This window comes from Meleagris gallopavo, chromosome 4, assembly GCF_000146605.3.
Source record: "Meleagris gallopavo isolate NT-WF06-2002-E0010 breed Aviagen turkey brand Nicholas breeding stock chromosome 4, Turkey_5.1, whole genome shotgun sequence".
Taxonomy (NCBI): Eukaryota; Metazoa; Chordata; class Aves; order Galliformes; family Phasianidae; genus Meleagris; species Meleagris gallopavo.
The window spans coordinates 28,756,628-28,770,234 of record NC_015014.2 but is presented as its reverse complement, the minus strand read 5'-3'; the positions used below and the strand labels follow the sequence as shown (position 1 = coordinate 28,770,234).

Here is a 13,607-nt window from a genome sequence, read left to right as displayed (position 1 = left end):
TTTGTTTACAGGTAGTAGAGCTATAGCGGGGGGGAAAAGACTTGTCTCCACAACTTGCTTTACACTATCTTTTGGCACAATGGACACTTTTTAAGAGTTTTGCCAGTAATCAAAAATCATCTAGGAACAGGAACGTTGGACTTCAAGGAGTAAGAGGCTTTAAAGAGCTCCTCAGAATCAGTCACTTAAAACCTGGTTTAACCCTGCAGCTTGGGAATGAATACTATTGAGACCGCAAAACTTGAAGACCATATGGAGGGTCAAAACAATGACTCAGCTAATGGATACACACGACCTACTCTCTCAGTCAGCGAGGAGAACAAAAATGGCAATAACAAACCGAAGGGCTTGTCGAATGGCCTGCGAAAAACGGCAAAGAAATACCCTGATTACATCCAGATTGCTATGCCTGCTGAATCCAGGAACAAATTTCCTCTGGAATGGTGGAAAACAGGCATTGCCTTTGTCTATGCTCTCTTCAACTTGATTTTAACAACTGTCATGATCACTGTGGTCCATGAGAGAGTACCTCCAAAAGAGCGGAGCCCTCCCTTGCCTGACAAATTTTTTGATTATATTGATCGTGTGACATGGGCTTTTTCTGTATCAGAAATAAATGGAATGATACTAGTCGGACTGTGGATATTCCAATGGTTATTTCTTAGATATAAGTAAGTAGCTGTTTCTACCTGCTGTGTGCTTCCCAAACATTGTTTCCTCACTTTTGATTTGGGTAGAAGAAATCTGGGGTAGAATCTGTAGCAATATTATGGAGTAGAGCTGACAGAAAATTAACAGTGGGATGACTTAATTAGAAAATGTTTCATTGTCCATGTTGGATACAGAGATATGGGTGTTTCCTATTTACTGTGTAGTATCTCATTATTTGAATTTGACACCTACGTATACTAGTCAAATTTACTTTGGAATTGAGTTTTCTAGAGTGCGATTATTGAAATGATGATGTTCAAAGAGAAAATCATGGTGATGCGTTTTTTAAATCTGAGAAGAAACCGTTATTTCCTACAGCTAAACTATGTTTTTACGATTGTTGTCATTTGCTCAAGCTATAGATGTTATAAACATACGTTTGACTTAAAAATGTGAGATGAAGAAAGGTCACTGAGTCAAGGAAAACGGTACCTGACATCACACCTAAATTAGTTAGATAGGTATAGTAGGATCCCTATGGTATTTGCTATATCTTAATATAGTAAAAATCAAGACTGAAACAGAAAAAAGATTTCTTAGTTTTTGATATTTAGAGAATAATCTGGCAAGGAGCTGGAGATAGAGCTGCTCTGTAATTCTAGTGAAATAACTATCTAAACTAGATAAACTAGTGAAACTAGAGCTTTCTAACTGTTATATATATTGTGCATGTGACCTTTGCATTGAATATTTTTTTTCCTCCCCTCACTTTCAGATCAATTGTGGGACGCAGGTTTTTTTTTATAATAGGAACTTTGTACCTGTACCGCTGCATTACTATGTATGTTACCACCTTACCTGTGCCTGGAATGCATTTTCAGTGTGCGCCAAAGGTAGGAGCCTTTGCTTCTTAATTCTTATCTTAATCTTTACCTGGCTCATTAGAGCAAATACTAAAGCAAATATGTCAGAGGCCCTGGGAAGGGTCTCATCAGTTCTGAAGTATAGCATCATATATCTATATCCATTTTGTTATTTTCAACTGAGACAACTTGACTTAACTCTTTCATCTGCTATGTTTGTTTCTTATGATTCTCTATCTATTTGAAGATGCTTAATTTACATTTCACTGTTGTAGAGCTCCTCAAATGTTTCTCTCTAATAGCTTGCAAAATTACTTTGCCTGTAGCGTACTTTATCAAGGGGTGGGAAGGGTAGAGACAAGGAAGACTTAAATGCCCTTCTAGCAAAAATACTTTTTTGCCATTAAAAGAAGAGGGTTTAATCAAAATCTGAAAGACTTGAGAGCTCTTTTGGATTTTTTTTTTTGTCCACATGAATATTTTCTTTCTGATTCTGTGCAACTTGATTATCCCTTTTATCTTTGTTCTTTTCAGATATCCTTAGGAGGCTAGGTGATACTGAATGTTTGCCTAACTTTTTTTTTTTTTGAAAAATAGAACTGATTGCAATTATACAAAAAAAAAAAAACCTGCTCTAAATCTGAATATGTACTGATGTAGTTGCTTCATTAGTAATTCTAAACTTAGTAAATTGAAAATGGGAGGCAGGAGGGGAATAGAGATACGTGTGTCACTTTCTTCCTAACTCCACGTATTGTTGGGGAAGAAGTTTAAGTTACTTACTCTGTATTATAACTTTTCTTGTATTTTTTTTCTGGTGGTGTAGTTGAATGGAGATTCTCAGGCAAAGGTGCAGAGGATCCTGCGACTGATATCTGGTGGTGGTCTATCCATAACTGGATCTCACATCTTGTGTGGAGACTTCCTGTTCAGTGGTCACACTGTAGTACTAACACTGATCTACCTGTTCATCAAAGAGTGTAAGTTATGGTATATTTATGCTATTTACGCTCTCATTGCTTGCATCTGTTGTACTAAAAAGCATGTGACAAAAGTGCATGTACAACTGTTGCCTTTTAGAATTTATCAATCAACTGTACACAAACTGTACATTTACATGTGTGAAAACAAGTTGTGACTTTGCAGAGTAAAAATGGAGCATAAATGTAATAAAGCAGTATGGGCTTTAAGAACTTAATTTAACTAAGACATTTGACTTCTAGTTTTATAAAAAGTGACTTTTTTTGAAGCAAGCTAGCATTTCATTGTTCACTGACAGGATATGCAAATTTTGGCTCAAAACACTGAAGTTAAATATGCAGCGTAACCTTATTGAAGGCTGACTGACTGCTGTGCTGTGGGTTTGAAGGGGATTTTTTTGGCTTGATTACATGGTCACTGCACGCTTTTAGTACATACAGAAGCAATGTTCTTTCTTTAAGTATACAGTAAGTTAATTATATGAAGCAGTGGAAAGCTGAGGGTTGTTTTTTTACTCCTTGGATGTCTTTCGCTAGAGTCTCTTCTTATACCTTTCAACTTGGTAAGAGTTTGGCAAGCACATAAGAAACATAACTGGGGTTATGACTTCCCTTTTTGTTGTGTAGTATTGTGAGATATGGGGAGTGTGAAGAATTATCTTTGCACACACAGCGTTGATTCCAGTTGTAGAGAACTGAGCACTTTTGAGTCTGATCTACGGTAAGCTGTACTTCTGTCCTAGGAGCTTGACTGCTTATAAATGCAGTAGTGAAGAGTTTCCTCTTCAGTTTACGTGTTACAGATTGGAATCTTCTCTTACTGTCATGCTCCGACCTATGCAAATGCTAGCTTGGATGATAGTAATATGTAATTTTTACTGAAATATGATTGGCCAGCATCAGTTGAATTCCTTCATCAAGGGAGAAACGTTGCAGTGTTATGCAATAAAAAAGCATAAATTAAGGAAAAAATACCTAAAAATACTAGTTTTAACATCGCAGTCTTGAAATCTGTGGATTCAAGATGGTTCTTAAACAGTAGTTTAAGATAAGAATATCAAACTAATCAATTAAGCCTTCAAGTGAATGTTACTGGATGAATGGCATATGTAACTCATTAAAAATATCAGAACAGTATTGGGAAAATAGCCTAAGAATTGATTTGTTTATTGCTTTGTTTTGTGGATGTAATTGGAGCTTCATGCTGTTCCAATACGCTTTAGTACAAGGAAGAATGCAGATGACTCAGTAGTTAGGGGCACAGTATAATTCTTAGCTTTTATCGTAACAGGTTGGAAGACTAGTATCTCATACGTCTCTGTAATGACATGACTGCTGCTTAAGTGCTAAGGATGCTTATCTGTGTAGTTGCGCTCTATAACTCGTGTTCAGTACGTGAGAGATGCAGAGTTTTCCTTATTTCTGTTTCCTGTATAATTAGCAAAACATCTGCTGAGTAAGGTCTTAAGAAACAGATTTGCTCTGAACTGCATTTTACTTACTATATGTAAGTGGCATATTTTTTTGACATGACACATATCAGTAAAAGATGCATTAAGTTTTTATTTCTAGTTCAGTTTGGGACTTTTTTTTTTTTGCTCCATTCTTCCTTGCATCCTTTGCTGCTTCGCTTTTTTTCTTAAGTCACTGAGTTTAGCTTTGTAATGTTTAGAGGAATTTGAGAACTTAGTATTTTTGGCATATGCACCAAAGCAAATTCCTTCTGTAGGCACTATTTTGCACAGGACTATCGAAGTGCTACTGAATAGGTTTCAGATCAGTAGCTAGTCTGCTAGTATTGCGTAAAATTCAAGGCTGACCATTGGACCACAAGGGAGGGGTTGACAAAACTTCCCACTGTGAGTGAAATGGAGCCTGTTAGCCTCTCAGAGGTTATGAATGGTCATTGCAACACTCAAGATACTTTGCAATGGGTAGAGAAGGGGAGGCGAGTTCAGCCATTAAGTGGCTTAAATGCGTTTTGAAAAATAGTTTTAGTTTCACTTCTTAGGCTTTCATTAAAAATTAACTTTGCATACTGTGCTTCTCCATACGGTGTATTGTTTCAGAGTAGATATCTCAGTCAAGTAGCTAAAACTAAGAGTTAAACTAAGGATGTATTTTTTTCTTTCCCGTTTAATCTGTGATCTCTGCACAGGTTACATTGATTCTAGGTATTTGGTGTGAATATATGTTACTTGAAGTACAGAAGACAGAAACAGGACCAGAGTCAAAGTATAGGCAAACAAAATAAGCGTGTTTTTCTAGGATTTGTGGGAAAGAGATGAAGCTAACTAGAGAACAAGTGCATCTATTCATCACCTGTCTGTGCTGTATGCTTTACTACTCAATAGTCTTTAATCATCTCATTTTTCAGTTTACCCACTGAATTGCTATAGTAACATGTATGTTTGCTTTTGTTCTCCCTTCACCTCCCTATTATTACAGATTCACCACGTCATTTCTGGTGGTATCACTTAATTTGCTGGCTGATGAGTGCTGCTGGCATCATTTGTATCCTTGTTGCTCATGAACATTACACTGTAGATGTCATCATAGCTTACTATATCACTACACGACTCTTCTGGTGGTACCACTCAATGGCTAATGAAAAGGTGAGTGGCAAATAGATTTAGAATCAATGTGTGGCATGCATTTGTTAATTATACCGTGAGGCCAAAATGAACTCTTAACTTTAAAGTAAAAATAGAGAGTCTGTATCGAAGTTTAAAGAAATTGGGCAAGGAGTTTAGTTTTTACTGTGATTTAAGTAAATATTTCATGTTCTAAGATATTCTTTTTGATCTGTAACTGTTAGTTTTTAAAGTGTTCTTGATATTTGGACATAGTGAAATTCCAAGAACAAAATGGTTTTTGTTATTGCAGTTGTGGATATGCAGAATAGCTCTTGATCTAACCTTATGATAAACATTTCTTACCAACCTAAAATAGCTAGACCATAATTCCCATAGCAGTTCTACTGTAAGCATCAACTAGAAGGTACATTTCAACAACCTTTTCAAGTAAGAATGTAGAATATTAGTTCTGAAGTCCTTTTAATCTAGTTTTCAACTATTAGTCATTAATGAAAACATTACGTGCTTGAAAGGATGCTTGTTCAAAAAAGACTTGGGTGCTTTGTCTCTCTAAACTATGTAGTCTCCCTAACCTACATAGCATTAGAGTTGCCCTTTGTGTTAAAGATGCTTAGTTTGCAGTACATGCTTGTATTATGATGTATATCTTACCTGAGTATTCACGGCTTTTTTCAGAATAAATGCAATGTATTCACATGTTTCTGCAAGGCAATGTGTCTTTGCAGATACGTACTCTAACGTAGATTTTTTTTTTGTTGCTGCTGTAGAACACAATAATCAATTAAACTTCTTGTCTCTGTGTCCTTCTCTTCCTTACCTGCTTCTGCCCATACAGACTCTAAAGGTTTCTTCGCAGACAAATTTTCTCTCTCGAGCTTGGTGGTATCCAATATTTTATTTCTTTGAGAAGAACGTGCAAGGATCTGTTCCTTGCAGCTTCTCCTGGCCAATATCTTGGCCTCCCAGCTGCTTCAAATCTTCATGCAAAAAGTATTCACGGGTTCAGAAAACGGGAGAAGACAATGAAAAATCTACCTGAAGAAAAGAAAAGCATCTGCTCTGTTTTTTACCAAAATATTAATGCTGTAACCAAAGTTCTCAAGAGGACTATATTGTAACTGAAGAAGTGGACCAAACGTCTGTGCAATTGATTGGAAATAAATTGTAGACATGTATATTGCCATTTCATATTATTTTCCTGTGATCACATGGTGCAGCGTGATGTGCTAATAGAATGCACCGCTGATGGGATTTTTCCTTAAAGAAAATGGAGCAGGACTTTGCTTTACAAATGAGATAGAGGTGCCAAAGACCTTATTAACACTTTCATTGCTAACTATCACTTGTCTCCAGAAGCACCCAAAAATCTCATTCTCAGAGTTCTGGAGTGTAAGGGCCAAAACATGCTGAAATACGGAAGCATGATATCCATGTATTGAAGTATGCAAAAAAAGAAAAACAAACAAAAAAAAACACAAAAACACACAGTTATGGGAAGTGGTTTGTTGCATTATCCTTCTAATGAAGGTAAGACCTTTGTGTGACTAGTACAGCTTGGAAGCAAGTCTTGACTTTTTTTACCTTCTGTGGGTATGGCTATCTTATGACCTAAAATACTGCTACCACTACCTTCAATATATCCTACGATGTACCAATTTTTACATTTTTATTAGTATTTTATATTTAAACTGTTGTGCTACCTGATGACTTTGCAAATTAAGAATAGCTGCTAACATCAGAGCTCAAGGAGCCTAGAACTTTATTTTTTAAAAAGGGCACAGTTTCAAAGTCTAAATCTTTAACTGCAGTTTGGCCTTGTGTCTGTAGCTATACTGTTTGTGTATGTATATGCATACACACACAGAAGCACATGCTGATGTGAAGGTAGACAAGTTAAACAAAACTACTTAACTGAACAAGAGTGCTCATACTGTTCTTCATTCAGGCAGAAGTCCCATTGATGTCACCTGCTTGAGAGACCGGATCTGGAATGGGACTGTATTTAAAATAAACTTTAACTTTTAGTAGCTATTTCCTGTTGAAACTACGTAGCAAGTTTGCTTGGGAGCCATAGTTCTGCATTTAATTTGATTTTTGTACCTTTTGACGCATTTTTGTGATTAAAAAAAAAAAAGCTAAAGTAAATGCCTACAACAGGAGCATTTCTTGAATTATTATGTAAAACCATTTGGGATTGCATTTCACTGTGGTATAACTCCAAGTGCAAATTCTTCTTTTTGTCCTGGTTTTAGTTCAATGAGGATGGCTATATATGCATGTTGGCTAAGAATGTAAGAAACTACCAGTGTAAACACGTAACAAAAATGCCAGTTAACAACTACCTGGTTCTTGTTGTTTTCCATTGCTTTGTATTGTTGCAAAAGCCAACTAGAAAACTAACATACTATCCTTACCAATTCATTTCTGCAGTTAATTCTTTTTTTCCAAGTCTACAAGTTAAGCCTGATAGCAGAGCAAAAGCTGCATTAAGAGTTGAAGTTATACTAGTATAAAGGAAATAGTGTTTATTTTAAAAGTGTCTTGAATTGAGTGACAAGTATGAACATAGTTTATGAAAATTTGTTTTTAAAATAGTGCAGTTAAAGTATTAAAATGCAATACAGATTATTCAAATATATATTTTGTTTTAGTTAAGGGGATCAATAACTAAGTTGTACATAAAAATGTTAATGTTCTTCTCAAATCTTTGTGCGTTATCAAAGTACAATACAATAAAAAAAACATGTTCCTTACAATACATCCTTGGTAAAAACTTAGCAAGAAAGAAATTCTGCTCATGTTTGTTTTTATTTTAAATAAGATGTTCAAAATTTTCGAATATGCATCGGGAATTTGTGTGTGTAAACATGGCTGTGTATTTGCTTGCTCTTGGCAGAACTTCAGTAACTAAAAGGCTGGTATCAAAACACTTCCACAAGAGTACAAATGAATTAATTCAATGAGAGACTATACATTTCACAAGATGGTGTTAGATCAGTGTAACTTCACAGAGCATGACATTTTCTGAAGCTGAATACTGGCTTTGATATCTTAAATATGTTAATCTTAAGGCAGTTCTAGTAATACTCCTAGAAATCATGAATGGATATCACTACTGTTACCTGTGCCTTGAAAATAACGTGAGGTAAAGCATTCCAGTAAGGAGCTTAAGCAGTGGTATTCATCTGGTGGCTGAATAATAAATACTTGAATAACGTAGATAACTAATTGCATAGCCACCGCTGTGTCTCAGTGGGATTTCTGTAATGTATCTGCCAACCAGGATTCCTTCATGCAGGATTAGGTGGGCTTTCCTGTTGCAATGAGGGAAAACATGGAAGAAGAAAAATGGAACAAAGTAAAATTTTGCTTTTGTTGATTAGTATGAGCTTTTCATTCTGCTGCTGAATTTGATAGAAACTTCTGTTGTAATGCAGAAGGAAAGTAAATGACAGCCCTAGCTCAAAGTACTTGATTACTGTTCTAGCTCAGTTTCACCTTAGGTGCTTAACTTTACTGCACTGTATCAAATGCCTCAAAAGGGTGTGTGCTTACTTTACATTTAAAAAAAGAATTCCTCTACTATCTTTATAGCTTTAGATTGTTCTTGCAAACATAGCGCAGATGTGCTTGAAGACTTTTTATGCCTATGTATATATGGTGATGAAGTAGGGTAACTAATTACTTACTCAACAATGCTTACAGCTGTAGTAGTCTATCAATACAAAACAGCTGGTAAATAAAAGTTATTTTAAGAACTTAGATTATCATATATAGTTTCTGTGAGGTAGAAAATAGGATTTCATCTTAGGGGGGAAAAGGATTACAGTGAGTGAAAACAGAATAATATTTGGATTATCTTAATGTACCAGACACTTGGCCTTCACAGCCCAAATAGGCTTATAGTCCACTGTTTTTCGTTATGTCTTTGTAAGTATCTTTCCTGGAGTTATGATGATCTCTTACAGATGTCACGAGCTGCAGCTGTACTGTGACTAAATAAAATCTTCCTTCTCTCTACTGAAGAGCATCTATATGTTGAACTGTGTAGGCACTTTAAAAACAAAACAAAGCTACAGTTGTGCTTGTGCCATATCAGTGTGATTTGAATGCTGTTGGGTGTTCTGCCTTTACGAATCAGACTTCCTGGAAGGCCTAACTTAAGAAATCCTGGTTTTAAATTTAATTACCGAGCTGGGATTTAAAAGGTTAACTCCAACATAGAAATGAGCTGCTATGTGATAGTACTGCAGATGCTTATTTCCAAGAAAAGGTGCCAGCCAGAAATGACAAGCACACTTGGAAGCACTTTGAACTGACATTTCTGTGTGCTTAGCGCTCCCCTGTGGACGTAAATGTTAATCATTGTTAGTCATTCTCCTTTGCTGTTTTCTTGGAAAGATAGCTGCAGCTGGGGGAGTAACAAAAAGCTGTGCTAAACGTTGCTATGAACTCTAGCGTTGGTTTTCTTCCTTCCTGCCCAGCCCCACTTTGCTTTTCTTTTTTTTAAGTAGGGGAGGGAAAAACTTTAAAACCTTGGAGACCTTCATGTAACTGAGAAACAAAGCTCTATTAGTAAAGACGAAACTAGAGGGTATCTTAGGACATGAGAGAGAATTCTTTTAAGAGGATTTGCAGTAATCTCATTATCTGTTTCTTAAATCTGAATCTGTTCAAACTTTCACCCATTGTTAGTGCCTGGCTAGACAATTTATCCTACAAAAGTCTGGTACCATACCAAATTCTTTGTCCCATTTCATTAGACATGAAGTATGATTTCCAATTCTGAGATCAGATTCATTCATTTCAATGCAAGGTGAAGTCTTGCACTTCAGCTTGTGGGAAGGTTCCTTTAAGCTTTTTCTTACTAAAACTATCTTAAAGACTCAGAGGGTATAATCTTAAATACTTGCTCAGTATATTAGATATGATCAAATGCTTGGAACTGGTTTTTACTATTGGCTAACTTCAGGCGTAGAGTTCTGTACTCATCTTTATTTTCTTTAACATTTTGAACTCAGCTAGGAGTCTTCTACAGATGCACGATGCTAAAATGATCTGTAAGAGTGAATGTAGACTGGGCACTAAAACTAGTGTGATGACAGTTCAGTTTCAAGAGAGGGGAAAAAAGAAGAATCTTGAAGAAAAATACTTCTGTTGACCATTTTTCCAAATGATTGTCACTGCTCAAGAGTACATGAAAATGTGTGCCACTGAAGTAACATTAAGCCTTTTCTGTTACTTTATGATGCTTCCCAGTGCAAGGTAATAGTGCTAAGATGCTGAGAATGAGCACAAATGAAAATTCTGGACTACAGACATCTTAAGCAATTGGAAGCACACGGGGTGTGCCTGTGTGGGGGTAGTCTGCTTTGTATATGCAGCATTGGATGCAGAACACAGGTTTCTCTTCATTCTGGGAGGAAAGACTAGGTTGTGTCTGCTTAGTAGGCTGAGCCATCTTAGCTTGTTCTTTTTGGACCCTCTTAGACCAAGGGCTCAGTGTGGAAGGCAATAATAGCTAGAAAACGTAACATAGATTAAAAAGAGAAAACTTAGGAAAAGGACTGAAAAGGGGAACTGTTATAAAGACAATTCTAATTCAACACTATCTGAGCTGGTGTTATTTCAAGCATGTGAGTTGCACTAAAAGTCAATGCGTCTGCAAATTTTAGAACTCTGTTAGAGGACAGCAGGAGTGCTGAGAATACAAAGCGGAATTTTATCTCCCTGCTTACTTGTAACTGCACTGGTGAATTTTATGCATATGGAATTTAAGCAGAATTTTGAAACTTCATCACATCTTCCACCTTGGATAGTGCGTCAGGGCTTCTTTATTTCTGTTGAAGTTGGTTTTACATTCTAATTTTTCATAGTTTGTGGCCATTCAAAATGGTGCTTATGTGTAGCATAGGCTGCCTGTGTTCCTGTCTTCTCCTGCTTCTGTTGCTTTCTAAATAGCTTGATGCTGAGTAATGTAATAGACATTTAAGAAGGCTCTAAAATTACCAATAAAGCCAAAAGATATTCTTGTCAGACACACACCTGCACTACTGAAATTACTTTCAGGTACAAAACCTAACATTCTTTGTGTCAGAAATCACTTGCATTGAGAAATTCTTGCTCTGTGGATGTTTTATGTTAGTGGGTTTTTTTTTTGTTTTGTTTTTTTTTTTTGGTTCTGACTTAAGATAGCATGTTTGAGGTATGATAAAGATGAGGTCTGGTTGTTTTGTTGAGATCAGGGTTGCAGCCAGAAGCCTGAAAGCAAAAGAAATAATTTTCTGATGGCTGCAGTTCTTGCTGTTTCCATGTGACTTTGAGGAGAGCTTTAGAGGCTTAAGCAGGACATTCCTTTCGACTGCAGTGCTGCAGTGTGGTTTTCATTCTCATCAACCAGCAGCTTTTTTGGCATCATTTTTTCCTAGGTTGAATTCCTAGCTTTGAATGTTAATTGGAGCTATGCATCCACCCTGAGAAAAAACTGTGCTGGGAAAGCTATTGCCTGCTTAATAGCTGAAGATGGTAAAACAGGAGTGCTGTGGTTTGTGCATGCTAAGGAGCTAATATATGGGCTTTTTCTTTTTTCCTTCCAGTTTTGGGGTCCAGTTTTGCAAACGCTGTACAGCATAACACTTCTTTAACATTGGTACTACATTAGGCCTCGTGTGCTGTAGTTTTTACTGATAGTTGCCAGCAGGAGCTCCTTTTCTTGTGATTTATTCACAATTAACAAGAGTTGGCTCTTAAACTGTAAAATGTTGAGAACATTATGATGTTTCCTAGCACGTCAACTATTTTTTGTTAAGCAGATGACAACTCAGTGTTGTAGTTTGCTGTATGCCATGAGATACTGGTGTTGTGATTTGTAAGACATTGCAATCTGTGTTCACTGTATATTAAAAAAATTGCACTGGCTGTACTTAAAAAAAAAAAAGCAATAATGTAAGCATCTTATAGCTTATATCATAAAAGGTGCTATCTGTCATGATCACTTGCATTGTTGACCATGAATTTGGTGAAAATGTCAAAGAAATTTGTTCTATGTGGTTTGCTCACTTGGCACGTAGAAGTTGAAACTTTATGGTCAATGTATGTACTAAAGAAATGAAATTCTTGGAATTACTTACATGACCACATTCATCTTTCAAAAAAAAAAATCAGAAACTATGTCCATCTATGGTGCTAATAATCTCAAAAATTATCAAGAGCTGGTATTCTCTTATTGCCCGTGAACACTAATCAGAGCTGTTTTGACACCTTTTTCAATAAAGCAATTTCTCTATATTTTAAGCTTGCTCTAAATGCTTTTTATAAAAAAATATGACCCTTTTCTATTTATTTTGTATGAAACCTACAAAATATTGTAAATATTTTAAATGTGGGAAGAAGGTAGGAGTGTGTAGGGTAGAAGTTGGTCTGAGATTGAATTTTCATAAATGCTTAGGACAGCTATCCTTTTGAAACTTGATGTAAGATGTAAAGGATGTGTTAGATATGATTAAGGTATAGATCTAATATTTTTAAAAAATATTCTCTGGCTTCATACAGCATGATGAGGAAATGCTGATTACTCTCTATTGTAGATGCAGTTCTGCTGAAATTCTTGAAAAATAAGCTTGTGAAGGAAGACAACCATGTAGTCTTATCTGAAGAGCAGAAGTGAAATTTGAAAGTGAAATTCTGATGTGATTATCAGGGCAATTTGTAGTAGGATATTATGAGTCAATGTGAAAGCCTTAATTAAGATGATTATTGAGATTATGAAAGACAAGTTATTCTTGGTTTACAGCTTCATAAACTCTTCTTGAGGCGAGAAATTCCTTGTGCCTTCTGGAGGTTTTTTCCCCTTTTTAGTTATGGTTTCGTGCTGCATATAATAAAGATCAGTGCACTTCCTAATGATTCTAAATTGAGTCTTCAGGCAGCAGTATCTACATTTTCTCTCCAAGAGAAATGAAAGTCTGTATTTCTTGTTAAAGGCTCCCTTTTGACTGACAGTTGTAAAAGTGCTGATGCCTTTAAGATTAGGCTATAGTATAGTTCCCAACTTTGAAATAAGTATGATCCAATAGTGAGAAAGTATGAAATCTTCCACTTCTGCATGCTCAAAAATACAGATAGGGTGTCATGTATGGGTGTGTGAGCGAGCAGTCTGTTTGGGCAAGTGTGCCACCTGAGACACTCCTGTTCTGTTCTAAGGTTGCACCTTTTGTATACTGAAAAAGTTCTTCCAAACCATTTACTTTGGTTACTTGAAGAAATAAACAGGCTTCTCAAAGATTTGTTCTTCAGAACTTCCCTTGTCTATGCAAAGATTGTTCCAGGACTAGTTTGTTTCTACTTCCAATGAAATTAATAATCCAGTGAAGATGGAACATCTAGTACAATACTCTGTATTGTGTCTCACTAATTCCTCACTAAGAGCTTGATTTAGAAGCTAGAAATTTGGAAGAGCCAAAGGGACAGAATGAAGTCATCTGTAATAGTTTTAAGCCATGGTGAAATATAACTTT

General features: G+C 36.1%; 1 protein-coding gene across 1 annotated transcript; it reads left to right on the top strand.

The window, feature by feature from the left end:
* Positions 1-14: 14 nt before the first annotated feature.
* SGMS2 (sphingomyelin synthase 2) lies at positions 15-12,378 on the top strand. The gene is made up of 5 exons (XM_010709805.3): positions 15-671; positions 1,427-1,544; positions 2,341-2,494; positions 4,943-5,109; positions 5,927-12,378. The coding sequence occupies exons 1-5, from the start codon at positions 217-219 to the stop codon at positions 6,128-6,130; spliced, it is 1,098 nt and encodes a 365-aa protein (XP_010708107.1). The 5' UTR covers positions 15-216; the 3' UTR covers positions 6,131-12,378.
* Positions 12,379-13,607: the final 1,229 nt, after the last annotated feature.

Coding starts and splice junctions, on each gene's coding strand:
- SGMS2 (XM_010709805.3), top strand. CDS start 217: ATGAATACTATTGAGACCGCAAAACTTGAAGACCATATGGAGGGTCAA. Junction 672..1,426: donor TGGTTATTTCTTAGATATAA/GTAAGTAGCTGT, acceptor CCTCACTTTCAG/ATCAATTGTGGGACGCAGGT. Junction 1,545..2,340: donor ATTTTCAGTGTGCGCCAAAG/GTAGGAGCCTTT, acceptor CTGGTGGTGTAG/TTGAATGGAGATTCTCAGGC.